At 38.8% G+C, this 26,717-nt stretch overlaps 1 protein-coding gene across 14 annotated transcripts in view; it reads left to right on the top strand.

The window, feature by feature from the left end:
• Positions 1–11,303, top strand: part of C2CD5 (C2 calcium dependent domain containing 5) — a 66,004-nt gene extending 54,701 nt beyond the window's left edge. For 7 of the 14 annotated variants that reach the window (XM_051634350.1, XM_051634190.1, XM_051634099.1 and 4 more), the window contains 9 exons: positions 181–279; positions 694–783; positions 1,511–1,598; positions 2,573–2,659; positions 4,137–4,187; positions 5,168–5,269; positions 6,107–6,297; positions 8,973–9,119; positions 9,812–11,303. In XM_051634350.1, coding sequence (XP_051490310.1) covers positions 181–279; positions 694–783; positions 1,511–1,598; positions 2,573–2,659; positions 4,137–4,187; positions 5,168–5,269; positions 6,107–6,297; positions 8,973–9,119; positions 9,812–9,943 — 987 coding nt within the window. In that variant the 3' untranslated portion in view covers positions 9,944–11,303. Of the gene's footprint in view, positions 1–180; positions 280–693; positions 784–1,510; positions 1,599–2,572; positions 2,660–4,079; positions 4,188–4,925; positions 4,980–5,167; positions 5,270–6,106; positions 6,298–8,972; positions 9,120–9,811 lie in introns of all 14 variants that reach the window. The other 7 variants (XM_051634016.1, XM_051634429.1, XM_051634507.1 and 4 more) reach the window with 3 other exon arrangements.
• Positions 11,304–26,717: the final 15,414 nt, after the last annotated feature.

Genomic DNA, 26,717 nt, shown 5'->3' with positions numbered 1-26,717 from the left:
CCTTCTGTTTGTAGTACTTCATGAGAAATAAGCATTTTACTTGACTTTCTGCAGCTGCCTTTTTTCCTTTTCTTTGCATCCCTCTCCATCTCCATGTTATACATATGAATTTGTGTTGTTTTTAGTATGACATACAGGCATATGTTGGAAAAAAAATAAGTGTGTTTGTTTCTAATTCAGATGTTCACCGCAGTAAGAGTATCCAGATTAAGCAACATTAATCTAACAAATCAAACACTTAATAAGAACTTCAATGATCTCTGTGAGAATCTGTTGAAGGTAAGAATCATATTTCAAGCATCTTTGTTCAAATGGAAGCACAGTACAATCTGGCTATACTGAAAATAACATTTTCTTCATAAATACTTTTTGGAATTAGACTACAAAATTACTGTAATTAGTTTGTATGCTGCTCTAAAGGTAGATTCAGCCTCCTTAGTATATTAATGATTCCCAGAGCTTTTTAAGTGGGAATGAGTCCTTTGATTGGTATTATACTGTAGAAACAGAAATATAAAGACTGCTAAACAGTAGATTGCATTCTGTCCTGACTTTTTTGTAATTCTTATTCAAGAAAAATATATAGTATGATTAGATTAATTCTACTATGAAAAGAGATTTGATCTTTCATGTCTCTGAAATAAACTATACATTTTTTTTAGAGTAACACAAGTAATGTCTTCTCTTCAACAGAGCTTGTATTTTAAACTGCGATCTATGGTTCCCTGCTGCCTTTGTCATGTAAATTTTACAGTTGCTTTACCAGAGGATGAAATAGTGCAGGTAAGTAAACTGCTTCATTTGACTTGCAGCATGAAGGTGTGCCAGTTTAGGCCTTTAATTAACATTTGTTGCTCAGAGTAAATTAGGCTAGAAATTAATTTACTGGTATGTCTGGTGAATTCTGAAGTAAAACTTAAGACAATAATCTTTGGTGAAGAAGAAGGATGACCTGTGGAGTTCACAAGTTTTGAGAACCATGGGACTGTAGGGTGTTTCATGAGCACAATGCATCTTAATAGTGTGCATCTTTTTAGTTAGACAGGAAACAAAAAGCTCTGACTAGATACCCATTAAAAGGTGTTACCACATACACTACAAGAATATGGTGCAGTCATTATAATTGTCTGACTTTTTTCTTTCAGTTTCAAGATGATGCAATATACATCATTATTTTAAAATAAAATATTTTCATCATTTCTTGTGATCAATTAAACATCTCTCTCTTTAAATTACAAAGATAATGAGTTTTTATGATTCATTTTTATGTCAATTCACTGAGAAAGAAGGAGAGAACTGATAAAATCATAAACATGGGATAAATACTGCCAGGTGTCCACTGTAACACTGAACCGTAGCTTTACCTTTTATGCTCTAAAGGGTTCTTAATATGTCTATTTACCCCCCTATTGTTTTTTTTATGGAAAAAGCTGGCTTTTTTGCAAAATCATTTTTGCAGATTGCACAAGAGATTAAGTTACCTAATATGCCATATATTTCTGATTTGCAGATTGCAGTCACAGCCGTTGCAATTACATTTGACAAAAACCAAGCATTGCAAGCCAACAAAGCCCCTACAGAAAAATCACAGCAAAGAGGTAAATATTATGAGGCATGTAAAGATAAAAGAGATGATACATTTTACTTTCCTTTTTTTTTTTTTCCCAGTAACTAATGAGTCTACATGTTAATTTCAGTTACAAATATACATTTTTATGGGGAAGTTCTATAAAACCAAAAAGTGATGTTTACAAAGAGGTGATTACATTAGAGTTCATTTATGTGATCTGCAGCAGGATGACTAATTTACAAAGTATTAGGTATTTGCATGTATGTAATCAACAAACATTTGGTATTACTTGTTTCCATATCCCATCTTTTAATATTTTTATTCTTAAGAATAAAATAAGAATTCTTAAGAATTAATGTAACAGATGATATTTTGAAACGTGGTGTAAGTAATTTGAGAACACTTGTTCTTATGAGTAGTAAATTTTATCCTTACTTCAATAAGGCAGAAAATGAATTATTCATAATACTTAAAAAAACTCCAAAAAACCCTTAAGTAGGTCAGTTAAATTTTTAGAGATTGGTGAAGCAGATAGCTTAAAGGAGGGAACAGGATAGAGACTACTGCCATCTCTGTATGTTATCTTGCTGATGAAGCACCATCTTATGCTAGAAATGCATGTATGCAATGTGGATATGGGAGTTAAGACAGAACTTGGAAGCTACTCCATTCTTGAAGAATGGAATTAGGTAGTAGAATGGGGCCTTATATTTCTAAAACATCGGTGATACCTTCTTAAATAGTCACACTGAGTTGTTTGTCTTATTATATGCGCAATACATCGTATTACTTTTTACTGTAATGTATAGCTAACTCAGATCCAACTGCAGAATCAATTCTTAAATGCATGAATTGACTTAGTAATACTAAATAAAACTCTGGTTGATGGAACACGGGTTCTGTTCAAATTTGCAGCTGTATTTATTGTCAGACATCTAACTGTTCATACAGCATAGCATTATTAGGATTAATTACCACTTGAGTATGTTTTCTTTGTTGAAGCATCTACAGACAACGAAGAACAGCTACAATTTCCATTGGAACTTAGCTCTGATCCCCTTGCTTCTCAACCATTCTCACCAGCTAAAGGTCTGTTGAATGGAAGAATGCTCAACTCTTGTTTTTTACTGACTTTGAGTCCTGCTCTTTCGTTGTTGCAGTAACTGTAAAGTATCTGTACTATTACATGCTTTAAATATTCTTTGCTGCAGAAGTGTAATGGATTTCTTCACTCCTAAAGTAAAAAATTTTGAGAGCCGCATCAAATGGGTTGGCTAATAATTCTGTGTATATTTTGTAAGTTTCCTGTAGTTCTGTTCTTGCATTTAGAGTATTTAATATGCTGTGAAGCACTAGGTGTTTGGTATAATTTGACTTAGAGAATTATAAATTACTTCTAATAATTAGGTTTGCCTAATGCTGCTTTGCTTCTGTAAATGGCCAAAATAATTCCATATATTCTCAGCCACAAATAATTCATCTTACAGTTTTCGTGATGGGAAATAAATTATCTAGCAAATACTGGTTGTTCAGCTGAACAAAACTGCGTGTGGGGTTTTTTTAAGTGAAAGGAGACTAAACTTGCATAATAAACTATTTGTACAGTGTAGTGCTTTTTAGCTGTTAAACAGCTGCTTTATTTTACCTGAGGTAGGGCTGCATTTCCAGAATGGTTGTCACAATTCTGCTATGACTGTGTAACAAAATAGATTGTCATTCATTGAAATCAGATGTGTTCTCTGTTTTTGCATTATCTATCACCACGATGGCTAGTGATTGGAAATTTAGTATCTGTTGATTACTGTAAATCTTCTTTTACTAAAATGTTAGAGCTCCCTCTTTTGCTAATTATGTAAGTTGTGTAGAGGCAAGCGCCTACCACATTTATGTGTCAGTTTAGAGGTCAGTTCAATTTCAGCAGTAGTATTTTTAATGCTTTGCATTTTTATATTTCTGTGTGTTTCTGTGTGCGTAACTTTTTATTGGCCACATTATGATACTGTGTTAACCTTTCGTTTTGAAAAAGATGAGCTCCAGAAATTTCTGACTGGTGTCTTTTTCACTGTTACTAGTGTGCTACTTGTATAATGGGCACTGACCAGTAGAGGGTAGCCTATTCATGTCTGTCACTTGTGCTGGTGTTCTTCAAATTCCTATTGTACTGCAAATAACTTTAGGGTCTTTCAGCTAGATAATTATCTCACCTGGTGTTTCTTCACAAGTAGACTCCAATTTTCATTGTAGCTACATTTACATAGCAGCATATTTAATATATAGATACCTTTTTTTACATACTCTTTTGTAAGATTGTTATTTTTAAAATATTTACATACAACCTTATACAGTAATGACCTGTACTAAATGATCAGATTATAATTTGCAGGACAAATTTAGTAAAGTTAATTCTGTATACCAACTTGTTATAAGCTATCAAAGTACATAGTATAATACAGCGTATACAGATGATTTTTTTCTCTCAGATTTTACTGTAAATGTTTTTTTTTAAAAGAAAGCTGTTGTCCTGTACAACATGACTCTGATCATATATTTCCTGTTGTCATACTAGAAGTCCTGGAGGGTGCAAGTTCCCACACAGGTATTCCTGCTGCTCAGAGAGGTGAGTTTACTTCATTTAGCCATATGCCAGAACAGAATGAGCATTCTTAGGATATTGGTATACCCTTTTTGGATGTGTCTTAATCCAGGAAGTGTTTACTAGTTAACTGAGAATGCATGCTCTTGTGTGGCTTAATGATATCATAATATTTTGATGTGGTTTTAAATTACAAAAGTCAGATTTGTTAATAATAAACAGTGTCTCTCTGTCAGATATGTTGATATCACTTTATCTGACAGGAAATTATTTTCCTGAGAGAACGCTTTTTTGCTTGTGTTGATTTGAAGTTAGCATGTGTTCCTTCTGTTTCTTCAAGATAATGAAGAAACATGTTTGCAAAATTTTTTTGTTTTAAAGATACGCAAACACCCCTGCAACTAATACCAAAAGTCATAGCAGAAACAACTCTACTTTTCATTGTAATGATAACGAGGGGAACGTTGGGGAAATGAAGAGAGTGTTTTATATGGAAAACCTATTTGTATTTAAAACCAAGGTGTTGTTTCAGCTTGTGACTCTTATTGTCATCACCAAAGCTTTTTTTTTCGGTCTGTAGGCTAGAAATTGATAATTAGGAAGCTTAAATCATAATCAGCAGCTCTTCATGAGGAAAAGAATAGCAATGAAAATTAAAATTAAATAAGGCTTAAATAAACTTAAAGAAGCTAGAACTTAATGCCTAAAATAACATTTAAAAAATACTCTAGCATTAATGGCTGTATTTGCATGTTTTTTCAGTGATGAAGTCCCAGTCAGGCAGTTGGTTCACAGCTGGGACATCACCAGAAATCGGTACATGGGTTTGGACATGTCCAAATCTATATTGTAACTTTTCCTTTAAACAGACCTGGAAAGGGATGTTTGTTCTCTCTCAGACACTTATAATTGCTTCCTCAAAAGGAGCATTGAGATGAGCAAGAGACATCATCCATATTTTTTTTCTTTGTTTTTTTCTTTTGTTTTTCTGTCTGTGTTTTCAGCAACGTCAGTTGATTACAGTTCCTTTGCAGACAGATGCAACAGCTGGATAGAGCTCATTAAACTGAAAGCTCAGACCATAAGGCGCGGATCAATTAAGACAAGTAGGCGGCTGTTTCTACCACGTTATGATAATCTGAGACATTTCTCTGATTTCCCAGTGGTGAATAGTGGAGTTTCCTGCCCAGCAATAATATTGCAGAACCCATCTAGAATGAATACCTGAGTGTGAAAACTGCTGACATGGTTAATGTCTCTGTAAGCTAATACAGGGTTTCTAATCAGTATCATAAAAAGCAAAATACAGTATTTCTGTTCACTTAGTAAAAATTAGTTATCGATAAATGTGTACGCCTACTAATTATATAACATACACTGCATGGATGTAGGTGTATGTATGATCTTGGAAAATTTTTGGTGAGAAACAGGAAGCAATCACCAAGGTGACAGTCAAGGCAATGGTCACTAAATTAGCAAGTGGTGAGTTATTTTTCAGTAGTTCTTTGGCCACAGGTCTGACTATCTTGCTTAAATTAGCAGAGATTAATATCTGTTTTAATGGAAAATGCTGCACTGGGGAAACACAACAACTTTCACAATTCCTGTAATTTGTTCCTCCAGCAGAACATGTATTCCAATATGTTGGCACTTTTTTCTTTACCTTCACTATATAACTGATTGTTGTATGTGCAGCTACTTGCCTCAATGTTTTCCTTTGCAGGAATGCCACTCTTCCAAATAAATTCCATTTCAGCTTTTTGTCTCCTTTTGCATGCATTGCATGATAATTGCCTTTCTCACGTGATATGGCTGAGCATCACAGGCAGCTGAATGTTGTCACCAAGCTATTTGGAAACCATAAAGAAGAGTTTTTATATTTTGAAAAACAGTAATTGATCTTACTTGACAGTTACTTTCTCATCTTTTTCCCATCTTTTTAGCTGCATCACTTGATAAAACAAGCCCGTTGGCTGAGGGATACTTACGGCACCGTTCTGTTCCGTCATGCACCAATTCTACTGTCTCGGTTGTTAAGATGACACCCCTTTCTTTTCTACCTCGGGCAAAAATAACCAAATATCTTGGGATAATCAACATGTTTTTTATACGAGAAACCACTTCTTTGCGTGAGGTGAGCTGAGCAGGGGGTAGCATATTTTGTTAATTATAATAATCAAAGGTAAATACCTGAAGGGGTTTGAGCTGAGGTAAAGCACAGCAAGGGAACAGCATGTTTGTCACTTCAGGGAAGGGGCTGAATGGGAAGGAAGTTCCATTGCACTGCTTTTGTCATAGAGCATATAGAGCTGCTTGGTGTTTTGCAATATTAGGAAGGGCTTACTTAAACATTGCCATCATTGTTGTATTTGGATATAAGACTAAACCAATTGATTTCTTGAACAGAACTATTTTGAAAAAAGTAGGTCTTTGACCCACAGTGGGACAGTTGGGGGTCATTTGAACCTAAAACTGGGATAATTTAAATGAAAAAAAAAATATCCGTTCTTCTCTCATTTAGCCAGCTTAATGGTGAACATTCAGTGTATTTGGATACTAGAATTCTTTGGTTAATACAAGGTTTCCCATTTCATATATAACTATTATGCTGATTTTTAATATTACATTCTGTGTGTTGTCAATAACATAATACTGTGTGATGAATGTCTAAAAACCATGCCATAGAGTATATCAACTATACAAGGAGCTTAGAGGGTGTAGCTAGTGATATTCAGACAATGATCTCCAATCTGCATCTGAACAACAGATACTCCTCTGGGTATGCAAATATCCAAGACGTTCCTTACCATTTTCTTGTCTTTTTGGGAAGTAGCTGCATATTCCTGCTAGAATTTCCAGCCACAGCAATAGAATTTACCTCTTTCCTGTTTGGTCAGTGCTGAGGAGTACGCTGTCTCTTACTAATTATGCATTGATAAAATGTCATAGATGTTAATAAAAATAAAAAAATAATTTACTTTCATAAAAGCAATTTGCAAGCTCTCTACAGAAACTTTGGTCAGACAAAGATCTTCTTTGGATCTTACAAGTTACAGCCTCTTTTAATTTGAGAAATCTGTGTGAAAAGGACAGCATTTTCAAAAGGATGTCTATGGTATGACCAGGGAAATGGTTACGTGGTATTGCTGTACTACCTGCAGCTTCTGTAGACACAAATAGCCGATAAGCAAGCTTTGAGAAATGCGATAGCAGATCTCAGCAGAGATGGGTTGCTCAAGTATTTATTTCAACTCCTTCATGAAGTTGGGACAGTTGTACAGATTCTGTGATGTTGTCAGTGTGTTATTTCCAGGACAGCTAACTTAAATCTGTTTAAATTGCATAGGCTGAGTCACAAACTGGTTTTCGTGCTGTTTGCACAGTATTGCCCTGATGCTGTTAAGAGTCAAAACAGAGGGGTCTTTATATCCAACTCAAACAATGTGTTTTGGATTTTACAGAAAAATAATTAGCAGCATTTGTGTTTGTTTTGCTTTATATTTTGCTTATGGTAGTTTACAGAATATTGAGGCCCTGTGGTTGCTTCCATAAGCTGAAGTATATACCAGACATTGTGCTTCAAAAATTAATGATTTTAAGTCAAATTTATCCATTGGTCTTAGGTTTTGCTGTTTGCAGGTGGATACTTAAAATATTTTGTTACCTGTTGAGATAAAATTTTGTATTAGGTTTGTAATATTACAGATTTTTTATTTTCCCCCATCATTTGCTGTGACTTTTAAAACACTTGAACAAAGCAGAAATTTCACCAGGAATGACAAACTGGTGTTGAAATTTCGATTTCTGGCTGTAGTTGACTTCATACATGCTTTTATGCTTGGATTGGTGAAATTATAGTTGCCCTTTTGTTTGTTAATTTTCATCAAAGATGGGTTTTCTAGTGTGTTTATGAGTCTGTTCAGGGTAGATTGTACTTTTCCCAGTAGATATGAGGGCAGTATGTATTTGTTGCCATTCACCTTAGCTAGCCAGCCTCTTCTGCCTGGCTCTTTCATTTTTTTCCAGTGACACATAAACATGTGGGAAGTCTAGTGATCTTGCCCTTCATTCTAATTTTGAAATTGTAGAGTTATTTTGAGCCAATTGTGATTTTCCTTCTCCTTTCACATCCATATAAATTACTCAACTTTGCGATAAAGAAATAAAAATCCCCCACAACAGCCATTAATTCAAAACCTTAATGAAACAGGATGGCTAGAAGCTCGTTTGGGCCTCGAGGGGATAAAAGCAACAACTCGGGTAGGTTCCTTGTCAAGTGTCTCCTCTGTCTCCTGCTTAGTATTTTGAGGGCTCATTTCTTCAGTGAATGTTGAGGAAGTAATGACAGTCATTAGCATACATGAAGTTGCAGTGACCAAAAATAATGGCCACTCTTTGCCAGTAATTTCCAACCAGTCTAAATTTCTTTTAATCCTCCATAGAAATTGTTTTTCATCTGCTTCCCAGTTTTCAAAAAAAGGGGTAGTGTCCTTCCTGATGAAAAAAACCCTCATTATTCAACTGTCAGTGGAATTTTACATGTTGCTGCAGAGATGTAAGAATGTCTGAAAATAGGAGTGTATGTCATACATTGACTGCAAAGAATACCAGTGACAAATTAATAACCTACTAGTGATTCTTTTGCTCAAACAGTAAGTTCCATTGGTTTCATTTTTAACGTTGACCCATTAAGCAGTGAATAACTTTGAAATTCTGTACATTATACTGTTTAGGATTCACTGAATTCAGCTGATAAAAATGTAAGAAAAGTACCTAACATTTTGTTGTTGTTGTTTTTTTCCTTTTCAGGAGGGTGGTGTCAGTGGTTTTCTCCATGCATTTATTGCTGAAGTGTTTGCAATGGTGAGAGCTCATGTGGCAGCTTTAGGGGGGAATGCTGTTGTCTCATACATAATGAAGCAGTGTGTTTTTATGGAGAATCCAAACAAAAATCAGGTAAATTATTATATGAAATAGCAATGCTATTATGACCGGTATGACACAAATACACATTTTATGTATTTAAAAAAGAAGAACACTGTAGAGCCATGTCTGCTTAACACTTCAGAATCTCTCATCGTAATACCTGTCTGAGGAAGCCAAGAGCATTCTTGGAACACACCTGAGTTAGCATGGGATTAAAAATACGCTTCATGAACACCCAAATGGGTAAAAGTATTGAGTTCACTAGAATGGAGTAAATTGCAGGGAACAGTAGATAACTGGTGTTGAACTCGCTTATCTTTCCTGATGTTACAGTATTAGGATTTTCATATTTTTTACATGGAGTTGCCTTTATAAAATATAAAGGGACAAAGCTTTATTAGTAAAGGCAACAACTGAATATGGTTGTTTTGGTAAAGGAAGTAAGTTCAAAGCAGTAGTGGAAGGCAGTACAGCTACCCAGAGATCCTTCATTTGTGGTGGTCTTGTAAGGATCTCTCTACATGTTTGATAGCACACAGGTGAGGGGATACAAGAAAAAACAGGACATGGGTTGCCTCACTAATACATTTCAATAATTGGTCTTCTGATCTCTTGTTGACTTTTCTATTACCTGCATAGTTACATCTAGCAGATATAAGTAAATATAAAAGATGTAATTCTTAAATGTATTGTAACTGCATGTTGTCCTTTTATTTTTTCAGGCCCAGTGTTTAATAAATGTAAGTGGTGATGCAGTCATCTTTGTATGTGAATCTGAGTTAGAAATGTTACCAGTACAACCTTCTGCAGTTGTTTCTCAACCAACAAGTTCTGGAGGAGATGTCACAACGTGAAGACAGAAAAAGTGAAATAGGCTCTGCCAAATATAGAGATTGTTTATAATGTGGGAATGTTTAAGTTTGCATCTTCAAAATCAGTATCTCCCCATAACGTGAAGAGCCAAAATCCAAGACAATCACTCTACTTTGTCCTTTATGTTATAGTCAGGGCAGCTTATTGGCAGGTATGCTCTGATTCTTCTGTTATAAATACAGACCCCCTTTGAAACCTAGACAGAAGATGAAGCACTGATTTGAAAGTATGGATTAAAATAGTAGGTATCACTTGCAACTGTGAAAGTAAACAAAATTGTCACATTTTTCAGCTTTTTAACAGGACCATGACAAGTTACTCAGAACCATCTCTGAGTTTGCATATTGAATAAGCTGATACTCAGCTCTGTTTAAAAAATAAAAGAGGGGGTGAGGTGGGTGGAAGACAACTGAGAAGCTTGCGTTAGCAACATTTGCCAAAGGAGCAAGGGATTTGTGCACAGACTAATAAACTGTGAGGTGGAGTCTGAACTTGTCTTAGATGATAGAGTGTGAAGAGGAAGAAGCTGTGCCAAAAGGTCACAGTTCAAATTATTTCTGATACAAAAATATTTTTCAACTGTTTGTGAACTGCTGATTTATTTTATTGTATTTAAATTATTACTATACAGTGTATGTCTTGTGTGATGTTTTGGGGTTTTTATTGTTAATTTTTGTTTTTTAAAAGTTGCCAGACCATGATGCTGTGTTCCTAGTCATCCCCATGGTTAAAAAAAACAACAAAACAAAAAACAACTAAAGAAAAAGTTCTGAAATGTATTAGGTGCTGTAATAAGCTGTTCACCTTGATATTAACAAAATAGATCTTTTTTTTATATAAGGTTCCATGAAACAATTTTCCTTAGGCTCATTTTCTTAAGGCATGATCTCTTGCAAGAATGACATAAACAGTCCTCCAAAAGTCAGTTATACACAGGTATGCTCCAGACTCCTTTTCATGTAATCAGTTGGAAATGCCTGGCTAGTTGGAGATTGTTGTATGTTTGTGATGCTGATTTCTGCAAGTTAGTTTTGGGGGATTTTTTCCAGTACAGTAGCTGGGAAATGAGGGTACTGCTAAGAAAGGAAATTTGTCATTTCTGGTAAATGTCTGAAAGGCAGTGATGTTTTAATGTAACAAATGCAAACTTTGATCTGAAGATGCATTCTTACTTAATTCTGACAATTACCCTACATGGAACTTGAACAAACATGTAAACTTGAATGTAAATACTCTGCTTAGTGTTGAGATTAAGCAATGGCATGATTATTTGTTAAAGCTAATTATTTCATTGTAAATGAGCATGAAAATAATTCTTGCACAATAAATTTCTGTATAAAATTTATTGCCTTTTTATGTGTGTAGTAGTTAAATGTGTATGCTGGATACATATTAAATACATCCCACCCCCATTCTCCTCAGAGGAACATTTTTTGTATAGAATGTTGCAACCTGACTATTAAAAATTTGGAGTGTTTATGATATTTAAAGTGTTTGAATTGGGTGCTTACCAGAACACTTTACTCATACCGTGAATTTTCTTTCTAAATTATGTAGCTGTTGCAACCAAAGCTGCCATAAATTAAGTTGCCTGTAAACAGTTGAAGCTCTCTTGATTATTTTGCAAGGCAAATCTTGTTCCCCTTGAAGCTGATGGCAGAATATTAATAACTTCAGAAGGTCTTGGATCTGGCACAAGAAGTTGTTTTCAGCCTACGTATTGAGCATGGAAGTACTCTCTGAAATAGCACATGAAAGTAGCTGTTCTTGATTTGGGGGGGTTTCTGAGTTGTTTCTTTTTTCGTTGCTTCTATGGAAGCATTAATGCCATCTTTCAATTTCTAGCTGTGTAAAAGGTCACAATTTCTTCTGGTGTGTTTAATTAGACATAGAGGAAGAGCTTTCTCATCTAGAAATTTTAATTCTTCTCATTATTATTCCAGGAATGACAAATATGTTTTTTAACTATTACTAATTGGGATTTAGCCTTTCTTAATTGGTCCAGCTGGATAAATTTAGCCTGTACCAAGCTGTACACTTAAATTGCTTTGGTTGTTATTTTCTTCTTTCCAGTGTAAAAAAAGGGACAAGTGTGTGCAAAGCCATTGTCATTTGGAACATCACGTGTCTTTCTCAGAGGCAAAAAAGAGGTTCATATAAACATAAGTCAAACTTCAGGGAATTATTAAGAGCATGTAAGGAAAGGAAAATAAAACAGGAGTTAAAATTCAAAGTCATTAGTGCACAAAACACCTTCGAAGAGCTCTGTGCCTACAGCTTAAGTTGATTTATGTTCCTTGCTGAGTTCAGAATGGCTGAAAATCATACCAAAGTGCCTTTTTAGCTAACGACTTTCATGCTTTTAGTCATGACATAATAACCTACATTTTTGATTGTGATAGAATCACGGAAGTTGCTGCTGAAATGGGAGCCATCAATGCAAGAGACCCTACTCTATGCCACGGTGGGGTGACCCTGGCTAGATGCCAGGTGCTGCCGAAGCTGCTCTATCACTCCCCTCAGCTGGACAGGGAGGAGAAAATACAATGAAAGGCTCCTGGGTCAAGAGAAGGACAGGGAGAGATCACTCAGCAATTACCATCATGAGCAAAACAGACTTGACTTGGGGAAAATTAATTTGTTACCAATCAAATCAGAATAGGATAATGAGAAATGTTCAATCCTCCCCACCCCTCTCTTCTTCCCAAGCTTAACTTTACTCATTTTCTCTACTTCCCCCCACCCAAGTGGTGCAGGGGGACAGGGAATGGGGTTTGGGTCAGTTCATCACACTTTGTCTCTGCCACTCCCTCCTCCTCACACTCTTACCCTTCTCCAGCATAGGTCCCTCCCACATGAGACAGTTTTCCACAGACTTCTCCAACATGAGTCCTTCCCATGGGCTTCATGAACAGTTCCACTATGTGTCCCTTCCATGAGGTGCAGTCCTTCAGGAACAGACTGCTCCAGCCTGGATCCTTCTCAGGGTCACAAGTTCTGCTGGCAAACCTGCTCATTGTGAGAGGGACAACTACCCACCACTAACTCTGTGAGACAACCCTATGCCAACTTGCCACCAGGACATCTACACAGGTGAGGAGTGTGTCATCTAATCTGTGGGCAGTTGTCCCAGCGTAGGGGTGTCCCAGTGTTGAGCTGGCTTTGGCTTTGAGTTGTCCTGCAGAGAGTTAGTGGCAGATAGTTGTCCTAGACCCTGCTCAGTCTGGGCTCCCCTTTACAGGGGGTTATAGGTCCTACCACAAGCCTATTTCAGGGCAGGCTCTCCATGGAGTCTTAGCCTCCTTCAAGCATCCACCCACTCTGGTGTGGCATCCTCCACACATTCCAGGAGGATATCTGCTCCAGACCTCCATGGCTGCAGGGGGACAGCCTGCCTCACCATGGTCTTTACCATGGGCTGCAGAGGAATCTCTGCTCTAGTGCCTGGAGCACCTCCTCCCCCACTTCTTCTTCACTGACCTTGGTGTCTGCAAAATTGTTCCTCTCCCATCTTGTCACTCTTCTTTCTGATTACAATTGTACAGTTATTCGCCCTTCTTGAAAATGTTATCACAAAGGCACTACCACTGTTAGTGATGGACTCTGCCTTGTCCAGCGTTGGGTCCATCTTTGGAGCTTACTCATATTTGCTCGGTTGGATATAGGGGAAGGTTCTAGCAGCTTCTTGCAGAAGCTACCCCTGTAGCCCACCAGTTACCAAAACCTCACCATACGAACCAAATACGTTCTCAAACGAGTCTTTCCAAATGCGGGGAGACCAACAGTGTGCTTTGGGATACTTCTGGCTCAAAGAAACTCTGCCTTGTCAGGAATTTACTCTGAGAATAGCTGTTGGGGGTAGGCACTGATGGAATTTGCTAGCACTGGTTTTGCCTGGGATCAAGTGAATTTTCTTCACAGCAACTGGTAGGTGCTGTGGCTTGGATTTGTGACCAAAACAACTTTGTTAACACAGGGTTGTTTTACCTGTTACTGAATAGTGCTTGTATAAGGCTTTCTGTTAATCACCCTGCTGCCTCCTCAGCAACTAAGCTGAAGGTGGACAAGAGGCTGGGAGGGAACACAGCCAGGACAGCTGCCCCAGGTTGACCAGAGGGATATCCCACACCATACAGCACCCTGCTTAGCAATAAACCTAGAGGGTGGTTTGCTAGGGGTTGCTGTTGCTCAGAGACTGGCACTGGGTGGCTGGTGGTAAGCAATTGCTTTTTGCATCACTTGTTTTACCTTGTTTTGTCTTTTTTTATCTCAACCCATGAGTTTTCTCACTTCTGCTCTTCTGATTCTCTGACCCATCCCACTGAGAGGGAAGGAGCGAACACGCAGCTGTTTGGTGTCTGGCTGCCTGCTGGGCTTAACCCACAGTGTTGCTGCTTCCTCTTGACTTGAGGAGTCCAAATGATGGGGTAGGTGGGTGAAAGCAGCTCTGCTCCTATCTACAGACCCTCAAGAGCCACTAAGCTTTGGCTTCACTCCAATATTGTGAACAAGTGGTATTGCTCTTGATTAGAAAGGAGTAGTAGCAGTTTCTGTAACAGACCACTTCTCCAGACACTGCTTTACTTGTAGCAGTGAAGCTAGGTCTATGCCAGGCCTTCAGGTGACTGGGCAGGGTTCCAGGCCTGAACAACTCTTCCCCTCCCCTGGAGAATGGCAGCAGACTGAGGAAAAGCATCTGCCCATGCTGCTGCTGCTTGCTGATTCTTTCCACAGCTTTCTCTAACCATCACTATGTAAGAGATGCATAGTGCTTGCTAAGTCAGCCAACTCAAGCTTGAAGGTGGGCAGGAATTAACTTGGGGTGGAGATGTTGGCTTCATGTTGGAGTCCCAGACAGCTTGGTGCTTTAGGAATGGATCTTCTGGAATTAACATCCCACTTTTTTTCCCCTTCTTTTTTCAACTAGGAGCTTGCTTTTGGAGCTGGTTGAAAAGTCCTCAGCTTGCATTTTTTTTTCCTTGTTGACCTTCTAGTTTGTGAAGGTGCAACCATGTTCACACATGAATGGTGCAAACTGAGAGCATATGTCCTCTGGTGTGAAGATAATTGTGGCTTTCTCTACTTCCCTCCACTCCCTTTTGAAGTGGAATAAAATATTCTTTCTTGGAGTTTTGTTGAAATCAGAATTTCCTTGGAAATGAAAAGTGAAGGGCTGGTTCACTTTTGTCAGACTAAAAGGCAACCCTGAACCTATCTTGCTAGCAATTTCCTGAGGGGCAGATTGATGAAAATAGAAGCAAGACAGATGCAAGGAATTACGAACAATTGCAACAAGTGAGATGTTAGTGACTGTGAAGTTTCTCGAGAGCTGTCAGTTCTCTTTTGCTGTTCAGATGAGGATGGAGAGAATCTTTGATGATTGATCCAAGTGAGTAACAGGATTTTCGTGGCAAGAATGTTAAGAACAACTGTTCTACTGCAGCATTTGTGGATCTTCTCTTGAGCCTTGGGCTGTGTGGCAAGAAAAGTTTTCTTGCCATGCAGTATTTGTAGTTTGGTAGGTAGGACAAAGCTCAGTTTTGACTTCTCTACAAAGCAGAAATGGAACAAAAAAAGATGAAGTGGCTTGCCCTGTCTGCAGAAGAGTGCCAGGCCCTAGGATCACTAACAGGTCTTACAGTCCTTGCCTGGCCTTATCCCACCCTGCCCATGGCCCAGGATGCCATTTCAGTCTTCTGGAGCCATCAGCTGCTGTCCCAGCAATGTCATAGCAGGGTGGGTCTCCTGCTCCCTGCAGCCCTTCCTGGCCATGGGCCCTGCTGAGCTGGGGCTGCCCCAAATGGTCCCCAGCTGCCCTGCCCTGCTTCCTGCCCTGCCCCAGGGAGCCCCCGTTGCTCCTGGAGTAGCACTGTGACACAGGGCTAAGAACTGGGTTTCAAGGTGCAGGCTGACACAGGAGCTTAAATACTGAAACATCGCTCATTTTTAAACTTGCATAACTTAGTTATGAAAAGCCTGACACACTGAAAGTTTTTGAAGGAGGAAAGGACCCTGTCCTTCTGGGGCTCTTCCATGTGCAAGCTAGCTTTCTTCCCAGGCTTTTGAGAAGTCAGCTGTATAAACCCTGCTTGGTATAGGAGCAAGCTGCACTGCTGCTCTTCCTTCGTTGGGAATGACCCTGCCAGGTAACACCTTCCATTGGTACACGTCAAGCGTTTCACAGAACTGGTTGGTGACAATTCTCTACTTAATGGTTGAAGTAACAGAGACTGAGAGGTGTGAAGCAACATGCCACGGCTGTGCTGGGGAGCAGTGGGAGAAGCAGGTCTCGCTGCAGGCATCAAAATCCTGTGCTTGTGTGTATGGTGTGACAAAGGAGAATGTGCTGAAGGCAGATCTGTGTGGTGCTGGGTCTGTTGTCGTTGCACCTACGTGATGAATGCATTGCCTCGCTAAAAGGACCTCAGTCTTGACCAATATAGCTAATGATCTAAGATAAGATTTTACTGTGTGTATCAGTCAATGGGCAAATCACTGAGTAGAAGCTGGAGTTTGAAACTGTTTATTTCATTTATGGAAATGAGAGTCACATTTTGATTGACTTGCAGGTTTTTAGCATAAACATGCACATTCACATTTAATGATGCACATTTATTTTTGTTGCAAAAGCATTAATGTTTACAGAAATATCTCCTTGAATTGTAGGGAGGAGAGGAACTAGGGTGATTCCAATTTTATTTTAATTTTCTTAAAACCAGATGTCTGTAACACTTCAAACAAGGAGAATCTTTTCCTGGAAACCTTCTGAGATTTTGAAAACATCAGAGCAATTGCAATCTTTTGAACAGAATATTCACCACTGAAAAGCTCTTAAATTTTCAGGGAGCACAACTGTGGCTGTTAAGCTTTAAGGAGGTGTCATAATCTCCTGGCACACACTCTGAAAGCCGGAGGAGTAAATGAGAACACTTGAAGACAGCAACCCATCCTCTTTCTGCCTCCCTTCTCTGCCTAAGCTGTCTGTGCCCTCTCTGTAGCCAGGGATCCTGCCCTGGACTGCTCTCCCCTCTTCCTTCTCTTCCTGCTGGAGAAATGCAAACACATCTCTGGAGGGTTTGGCTAACCAAAGGTCAGCAACAGCACATGCACTTACCCACTGCTTTTGGGATGTGCAGAGGAGAGGAGGGAGCTGTGTTTAAGTTTGGAAATTGCAGATTCTGTTCACACTTCTGCAGGACAGTAGAGCTATCTGCATTGCAGAGCTGTAATTCAATTTTCAAGCTTTTTCTGAAATTGATGATCTATTTATACTTTGGCCTCAGTCCAAGGCTGTTTGCATGGGTGGAAATAGCTGAGAGAAGGTGAAATGAAAGAGTCACTTGTTATGAAATTGTCGTAATCTCCCACCTCTGTCTTCCAGCAGTGCTCAGATCCTGCCCTTGTGCTGCGTACTGCATGGTTCATTACCAATTTACTCCATCAGCTGAAGTTCTGTACTGGTCTGGAGGGATCTCTCAATCATGCCAGAAATCTGCCAGAAGGTTTTAAACTGTAACTTTAATTTTACATATATCAACTGCTAAAATTACCCAGAGGCCACGTGAAAAGAATGAATCTTATCAGTAACACGTTCTCATGATTGTTTCTGTTGACAGTGTCAGAGAACTATTTGTTGAAGGTGAAATGCTCCTGTGTTTCTAGTACCATTGCTGGTTTTGACCATCTCCATGCCTACCAGCGGAGCACATCTGCGGGCCAACTAAGAACCTGGGGGAGAGTTGGTGTTTCCAGACTATTCCCTTCTTGCCACTGCAGAAGAACAGGGGCTGAGATAAAGAAGGAAAAGGCAAGAGATGGGGTACATAAAAGAAGGTAATGTAGGTAGGAGAAACAAGGAAAGAGCACAAAATGAGGCTGAGGGTCTACCAATAAAAAGTCAGGAACAACAATAGCTGATTTGAGAGACAGGTGAATAATGATTCTCTAACCAATTTAAGTAAGAAATACTAAAAATAAAGTATTATAATGTTTTGTTTCAGCAATCAGTATGGTATATTTTGCTCTCACATGAAGCTTTTCATTACTAGGGCTTGAATCACTTTGCAAAGATCTAGATTACTGTCTGGATTTGCAGTAAGGGTCGACAACTCTGACTCACAGGACTCAACCTCTCAAATCCTACTTTAAGAGTTACTCTGTTTTACCATATGGCTGATGGTCAGAGGTGTCCCTGCTGCACTTCTTGCCTGGGAAAGGACATATTTTTGTATCCATCTGGACAGCTGTGTCCAAAGTAAAATCCCTTATCTGATGTAAATTGAGGTATTGTTTCTAGGCTTTGTTTCTGGAAGTCAACAAACAAATCTTTCAGTGTGCATCTGACGTGCATACATCCCATGTGTGTGTACACATACATATGTTTCCACCTGAAAGGCATAAGGTTGTTTACACAGCTTTTCAGGCCTTGGTACACACTGCTTTTTGGCTCTACCTGCCATGACAGTTCCAGCCTCTGCAGAGGTGGTGCAGTAAAAGGTGCAGTAGGATTACGCAGCCGTTCTTCATGTACGTGTGTATGTAAGGTCCGGGTAGGAAAGCTCCTGTTTTCCTATTACACCTGCAGGACGCAAGAAATGTCCTGACACAATGTGACCATGGTGTTGTTTCAAGTAAGAAATCTCTATCAGAAGCATAATACAACTAGAGTTGGGTAGCAAGCATACCTTTGGAAAATAATCTAGAGGTTACAGATGGAATCTGAGTCAACAGTGTTATCCTGTTGAAATAAAAAGGAAAGGCATCTGAACTACTGATCCTGCTTTGTTCACAACTCAGTTTTCGAATTATGATCTCCCAGAATCTTGTGGGCTCCAGAGAGAGGAGAGCTCAGTTTAGGAAACATGATCTGCAAGGAAAGATTGACTCAAGTGCAGTGAGTGAAACAGCAAACTGGCTGACCACCTTCAAGGGCTGTTTCCTACATCTGCAGCAGATAGTAAAGGAAGTAATGGGCTTGAAGTGGAACAGGATGGGTTCAGGCTACACATACAGACGTGATTTTGCAGTTGTGAGGAGCACAAAGCGCTGACACATTGCCTGGGGAAGTTAGTGCTATCCTTCAGCAAGTGCCTAGGGAGCTGGTTAGATGAACACCTTCAGGACTTGCCTGTGTGCCTCTGATCAGGGGATGAATTGGATGGCCTCTTGAGATTTTTTTTGCTCCTAGGACTTCACACTCTGTAGATTTACATGGATTCAGTTTTGAATTGAGAAAAAAGATCCTTCTTCCCAAGTACTCAGAGCTGCTGTTCCTCACTTGTTCTGGTTATGAGTTCTGGTAACTTTCTGGCAGGAAATAATTGACTTAATTATATTTGGGTAGAGAAAGAAAAGTTTTTACAGTTGCCTTGCCTACAAATAAACCGATTAAATTATTTTAATAATGTAATTAGAGTGGCATGAAACCAAACGTAGTTGTTGTTCCTTTTCTAGGAATAAAAGTTTATTACTATTTGTCTGAACTCATTATAGAGCTTAGAATTAAAACAACCACAACTAGACCCCTCTGAAGTAAAATGATTTTGTAGTGCAGCAATTAAATCAGTGTCCAAATCACTTATGTTAAATTGGACTGTGGAAATAGCCTGGACAGTAGTTTGCTCAGATCTCAACGATAACATTACAAATACATCTGCATAAATATAACCTGATATTCTGCAGTAAAACAATTACATTGTCTCATTTAATTTAATGAACCACAAAGCCATTACTTCTTTCAATTAAACAGGTGTATGGGACAAGCAGCTGATCTCTTAAGCACCCTGGCTGTACTTAAGAGAGAAATTTCTTTAACAGGGAACGATTTGAGACTTTTCAAAGCAGTTGTGCAAGCCATTAGGAAGTCTGACATTAGAAGCTTTGAGTGATTAATGACTTCAGTTGCTTAACCATAGACTTGTTTGATACCAAACAGCTAGGCTGTAAAAAACACTAACAGTGAGTCATTAATTTCTTTGCAGCTCATTCTGTTAAAACCTTAGATGGCTGTCTACTCTCACTTACCTGCTGTAGTGCAGAATGTGTGGGGTTTTTTAAGTGACAACAAGCAGTCACTCTTGTGATCAGTTTTCTTCCTTTGAAGCCTTCGGGTGAGGTTTTTTTGACAGCATTTAGCAGCAAGTTCAAGCTCAGCCAATGAAACACCAATGTAAGAGCTATGGAGCAATTCAGAGGTTTTAAGGATCTAAGGGAGACCGTCATAGAGTTTTGGAACAGAAGGCCATTATGGTTTGAGCAAAATGGATATCACAACTGGACAAATACAAAAGAAGTTGTATGTACTCTTTCTAGTGTAGCCACGCACATGGAAGTACCAGGGTCCTGCTTTCCTTCCTTCCAGTACAAGACAGAAAGTTTCACTGTAGTGGTTCCTTAGCCCTGTGCTAGATGTTGGAGCTTCTTGGCTGCAGGTGTCTCCAGTTTGGAGCACACTTGTTTTGTTTAGAAGTTTAAAAGTTTGTTCAAAGTGAACTGTGTCACATTTTTCTGTAGGAACCACAAGTAAATCAGAATAAATAATTAACCAGAATAACATAACAGCAAAGTTAAGAGATAGTATTTAAAAAGGAGAACAGTCTGAGTGTTGCTCTGCCTTTGTGGAGTAATTGTCCATAGAACATAGTCACATGGGAGCAGTTTTTCTACTGTCATGTGATCCTTCTTGAGGAGGAAACGAAACTTACACTTCAATGACAACCAAAGGTATTTTTGGCTGACTAGACACAGACTTACATAATGTGATTTGGTTGAATGGTATGATTATGATATTAGTTTTCATCATGCTGCCTAAATACAAAGACAAGTGCCAGAAATGGAAGACTGAATTGGCAGCCAATGAAATACAATTAATGCACAGGAAATATCCCAAACTAAAATAATTTCTAGATTATGAGAAGGAGTGGCAGTGAAGCAGCAAGAGAAAGAGAAAATGAAGATGACAGGAAGAAAAAATTAAATACAAAGTTCACTCCAGTTGCATTTTTCCAGCTGTGCTACCTTTTCCCTTTAAAAAAAATCTCATGTTATATTAGTCTTAACTCCCTTAATGACAGGGAATTCCAAGACTTCTGGCAATTCTCTGGTATCATGTTCAAAAAAAGTTTCTCAGTTGCTAAAAAATTCTGCTGTTGTAGGCAAGTGAGGGCTGAAGATACCTAAAGGCTCAGGACAGTCTTAAGATGAATGGATTAGTGAAAAGAACGTAAAGTCACAAGAAGGATGGAAAGAAGTGTGAATGACTGGGATAAAGAGGGGAAATACCCAAGTGCTGATGCAGCTTCTAAGACTAGTGAGATTTTAGCCATAAATTTTCGAACATCCAAGAACACAAAAGATTGGAGAACTAGCATTTGTGAGATTGAGGAATCTTTTCAAAAATTTCCTTTTTAGTCTTGGATGGATGAAGCAGTGAAACATTAATAAAGTCTATTTTCATCCTTAGCTTGCCAATTTATCAATGGATATCAAGTCTATACATGTTATTTCTGGATGTATCTAAATGTAACATGTACAAGCAGAACTGAGTGTACACATACATATTGTTGTTGGGGGAACTGTTAACTGAAGATGCAAACACATCCCTAAGATTTCATGGTTTTTAGAATGTTAAAAAACTCTAGGTAAAATCTGAAGATTATGCAGTGTCCTGATGAGAGGCACCACTGGGTGGTTTGCAGAGCAGCTGGGACAAAACATGCTGCTCATGAAAATGAGATTACAAAATTTGGGGAAGACATTGCAAATTAAACACTGGTCTGCTACAGAGATAACACAGAAGGCCATAGAATAGTGATTCACTGATATCATGGCAGTTCATTTATTTGTTAAGGGTTTAAACTTATGCTTGGGCTAATTCCTGTCATATTAGAAAACTGAGATAAGTGAATAGATTAGTATACCATTTTACAATGCTTGAGTGCTCCTACAGGAGCAGGAAGAATGTTCCTAAATTAATGGCTAGAACTGGCTGAATCTTGTTAGTGGACAGGCTGCAAACAGACAAAAAGCTGAATTTCTCACAGTGTTCTTCAAATTGCTCCCATGTAGTTCTGTTCCATGGACAATTAGTTTGCAAGGGAACAACAAAACTGCATTCAGGAGAAAGAAAATCTTCAGAGAATCCAACAGTCACATTAAAAATCAATTTAAACTCTACAAGCTCCTCAATTTGTTTTTTTCATGCTGTAAGATATGTTTCAGTTCCTTGTGAAATGAGGTCATATGCTTGGTAGAATTTGGTCTACCAGATCTATGTTTCATTAAAGGGATTGATGGGTAGCCAGTTCAGAAATGTCTTGCTGAGTTTTTCTGGGTTTGGTGTACCCTTCCCATGGCTTTATAATGATATTTTAGAGCTACTGTGAATCATATGAGTTGTGATTAATTAGCCTCTCTGGAAATCTGACTCCTAAGCATGTCTTACATTGAATAATCATAAAATGAGTCACTGAAATTAGACTTTTTTGGGAATAATTTGAGTTGATCACAAAAAAAATTAGGAGTCACTGTTTGAGCAGATGATGATTCAAAACCCAAGTAGATCTGCTTTCCTGATCTGTGTCATGCAGGAAAAGAAACAATATTTGAATTAACCTAGATGAGCATGGCACCCAAGACAGAGCAGCAAAGGCTATAGTTAAAATCTAGGACTGAAATTCTTCCAGACTATTCCTTATCAGCATTCCAAACCTAGCAAAATGAACAGAGCATCCTTTGTTAAATCAGTTCTGTGCCGATGTATAGTGTTACTCGCAGATGTACGTAGCTCTTCTTATACACTCATTTCCTCTTCAGCCTCCAACAACCTACTTTTATAAAACTGCAACCATATACAAACAAAACTCCCAACTCTCAGAGGAATTATCTGCTTATTCAGCATTTATAGCTTATAAGAAGCTGCAGAAAAAAAAAAAATGCAGGCTTTGCAAGATGTTTGACATTTATAATTATTATAACTGCAAAACACAGCACATTATTTGTTCTAATAATAGGTCCCAGCAGCAATAAAGTGTATGCCTCCCCTCCAGGTTTCAGCTGTGGGAAGTATTTTGACAGTTGGATCCACCATATGGAATTACATGTGGGCAGAGTTTTGTTTTCTTTTTGCTGCTGAAGAGGGTCTTTCAAGTTTGCCACAAATCTCTGCATATGAGTACATTTTCCTACCAAAAATCCTTTTTTACACCCTCCTTTCCTTCAGAGGGAAGGAGGTGATTGATACCCAGATTTATACTTAGTAGTAGCACCCTCTGGAAATGCTTCTGCTGTTATTAGTGGGACACCTCAATGTCAAGTACCACTTAGTGTCATAAAGCCTTGACAGCTGGTACTACAAGATAAAATTCCTCTCCAAGCTTGGAGCCAGCACACAGCCTGCGCTCCCCGTCAGACCGTACCCTTTGGAGGCTAACAGCTTAGGCACTGAGCTTGTCTTGGGTCTCTCCGAGGACAGGTTTCCTCCATTTCTGGCATTAGCTGCTATCAATCATGACCACTGGAACAGGGAGAACACCCTAGCAACTGATAATGTTGTCATAACATCTCTCTGATGTACCTTTCCTCCCTTATTTGAGAACAGAAAGTAGGTGAGGATCTGCACTGACATCCAGCCCAGGCAGCATCAAATCCACCACCAAATAACCACTACAGGAGTTGTGAGAGCCCCTCTTTATATTGATGACCTAGAAACACAAGTCAATTCTAAATGCTGTTCAAACCTGGAAGAAGTTGGAGGCAAGTGTCTGGAGAATTCAGGAGCAGCTTAGAGAAATCCACCCTCTGTCTTGCAAACCATGGAAGTTTCTGTGGTTTTTGCTCTCTATTTACTTAGAGTCACAGGCTCCTTCACTTTTATATTCTTCAGAGAACAGGCAGCTACTGTTTAAGGATTCATAGATAATGTTCTAATTCCCACTTCCTTCTCTGAAAAGGCATACTTCTAGAAAGAGAGATCCATCTTTTCTTTTTTCCCTCTCAGTTTGTGGTTGTGGTAGCTATAAAAAACAGCTTTCAGTGCAATATAGAGCTTCCTGATGTCCTGACATCAAAAAGCTCAGTGGTTTCATGCAGATTGATTAAGTGGCCTACATTTCAAAGCTTTTCCAAACACTGCTGGTTGGGAATCTCATGAGCACAAACTTCCCAGCAGTGGTTGCGCAATTGTCTGCCCAGCTGCAACCGGGAACATGGAGAAGAGGGAAAATGAAAGTTCAGTTAAGTTTGTCAGATAACTTTATCTTTCAGTTGGATTTTTCTAAGCTACTTATGATAGGTATCAATATGCAGACCTTATAGAGACTCACCTCCTTTCCTTTTTGTGCCTTGGGAGAAAGTGCCACTCTCTACTCATTTGTGGAACAGAGATACAGCACTTCTCAGGAATGTCAGGTCTTCGGCTTTTGAATGACCAATGTGTCATTGAATGAGTTCTCTGAATTGTTTGGCATTATTATTTTCTACATGCCTATGTATATTTTGGAGATTGTCTTACTGGAGATAGTGTTAATGATGCTACAACTGCACTCCTCATCTTGGTGCAAGGGGACTTATTAACATGTGCCTGCTTAATTGCACATGGAAGATTTTGTTCTTTGCTTCATTTCAGGGATATGGGCAATTGTCCATTATCCTCTCTGAGCCCCCAGAAATATTCTTTGTGCAACAATGTTAAAACGTAAGTTAAGCTGTTCAATGTCACATTCTCACAAAGTGAATAGGTAGGATGAAAAGTATGTTGTGTCTGAAAAGAAGAAAAAAAAAGGCTTTGTTGATATTTATGCTCCCAGACAACTTATGTTATCTATTAGATTCTTCACCACCATCTGGTTGAACTAATGACTTGTGAAACTTCTAGGTGACAGCCATCACAGTGTGACTTTTTATATGACAAAGTAACCCATCCACTGTGCTTCTTCTCAAGAGAGAAAACTTATTTTCTTGCCTTTCAAATGTTTTGCAGATCTGACCTCAAAACAACATGAAAGTTTGGCCCTTCAAATGTTGTTCAAGTGAATTGCATTTGAATAAATAACTTGAGAAAAATAAGCACAACAAAGCTCCAGAACTCAGGATGTCTGTGTGTCCAGAGCCCATGTAACCTGGGCAGAGCTGGCAGGATCACATTATGAATTGACAATGCTGAAAGAACTGCCGTGGTCTGGGGTGCAAAGTACAGCTGCAGTTCAGCAGAAGAACGTGCAGATTGCACTAGTGATGGTTCCCAAGTCCTTAGTGGTTTGAGCCTTGAAGTGATGTGTTGACAACCTCTTTGGGTAACACTGCAGATCTCTGTATGAGGCTGCCTTCCCTTGGAAACCCTACTAAGTCATGGGATACTTCTGTCCTCCTTCACTAGAGCTTTGTACTGTTGCCCAGCACAGAATATAAGAGTTTATGTTTTTTCAAGTTTCATCTCTGTCCATTGAGGGACAATCTCCTTGCCGGGCTTTACTCTTGCTTTCATTATATTTGTTAAGAAACAAATTCTCATTTTTTGCCCATCGATCAAGCTTTAAATTGTCTGTTTGGGTCCCAATGACATGATGCTGCATAACTTTAAAAAAAATCCATAGTAATCTTGAAGCACTTTGCTAATATCAGCTGTCAGTGCATCCAATAATTTGAATCACAGCTGAATTTCTCTGTAATGTGTGTCCTAAAGCACTACACTGGTCTGGCAGAAGCCTTCTTTACAAATCTAGCTCAGTCATCAGTAAAATATTTTAGATCTCTGCCTCTGTTTCCGCTATTTAAATGGGGATAAGCGTATTGATAATTTTGTTGTGCAAAAAAAACCCCAAACCTCTTGTGGGACCTACTTAAAAACACTAGAAGGTACTGGTTCTGGTTCCTAGGTATAAATGTTACTGTATACATATTTATACTGTACACAAATCTGTTTCTGTAAATATATTTGGAAAACCTCTTCTGAGGCCAGCATGTACATTTTGCCTTAAATAAATGGGCTAATGGAAGACCTGGTTAATGGAAATCTGACAGGCAACCCAAACTCTGCAGAGAACTCAGCAATTGCTGCACTGGTTCTGCACCTGAAGTCACATCTAGCCAGGCTGTTTTATTTCCCATCACTGAAGCCCTGTTGCTCCACCCTAAGTTAGGTTTCCATTTCTACTGTGCATGTTGGATCTGGTTTTACCCATGATCCTGAACCCTTCAGAGCAACAGGTCACACTCAGGGTCCATGTGCTTGCCAGAGGAGAGCACAGATAATGAGAGTGTCTGTGAGGTTTCCTTTCAGAAGTACCCATCCAGGCTTTGAGGGTTGCAGCCATCCTTGCTGAAATGTCTCTTAAAACACATTTCTGCATAATCTTTTTTGCTTCATCCATTTCTCCATCACCTTTTGAAGGGTGGAAAACTGAATAAATCATACAATGTAGTTCTACTGTCAATTGTCAGCTAGTCTTGGAAGAAGAGGGAGACTTTCGATGCCTCACAGGAACCCGTGTTTCTCCCTAACGAACTGAGGATCATTTGTTATAGAAAGAAAAGATACAGCAACAACAACAAGCTTTTTCTTCTCCTCTGCTTTTCCTCCATACATGTCATAGTAATCTAAAGGGATTTATTCTTGTGAGACCAAATTTATTATGTCTCCCTCTATATAAGATGTGACCTCCTCAAGAACAGGTGTTCTTAAACAATGCTAAATTATGAACAATGGTTTCCTGACAGCAACATCTCAGATTGAAGTTTCAGCCAATGTCAGACACGAGG

Source organism: Apus apus, chromosome 1, assembly GCF_020740795.1.
Source record: "Apus apus isolate bApuApu2 chromosome 1, bApuApu2.pri.cur, whole genome shotgun sequence".
In the NCBI taxonomy this organism is placed as follows: Eukaryota; Metazoa; Chordata; class Aves; order Apodiformes; family Apodidae; genus Apus; species Apus apus.
The sequence above is the reverse complement of the archived record's forward strand: the minus strand, read 5'-3'. Positions and strand labels throughout refer to the sequence as shown.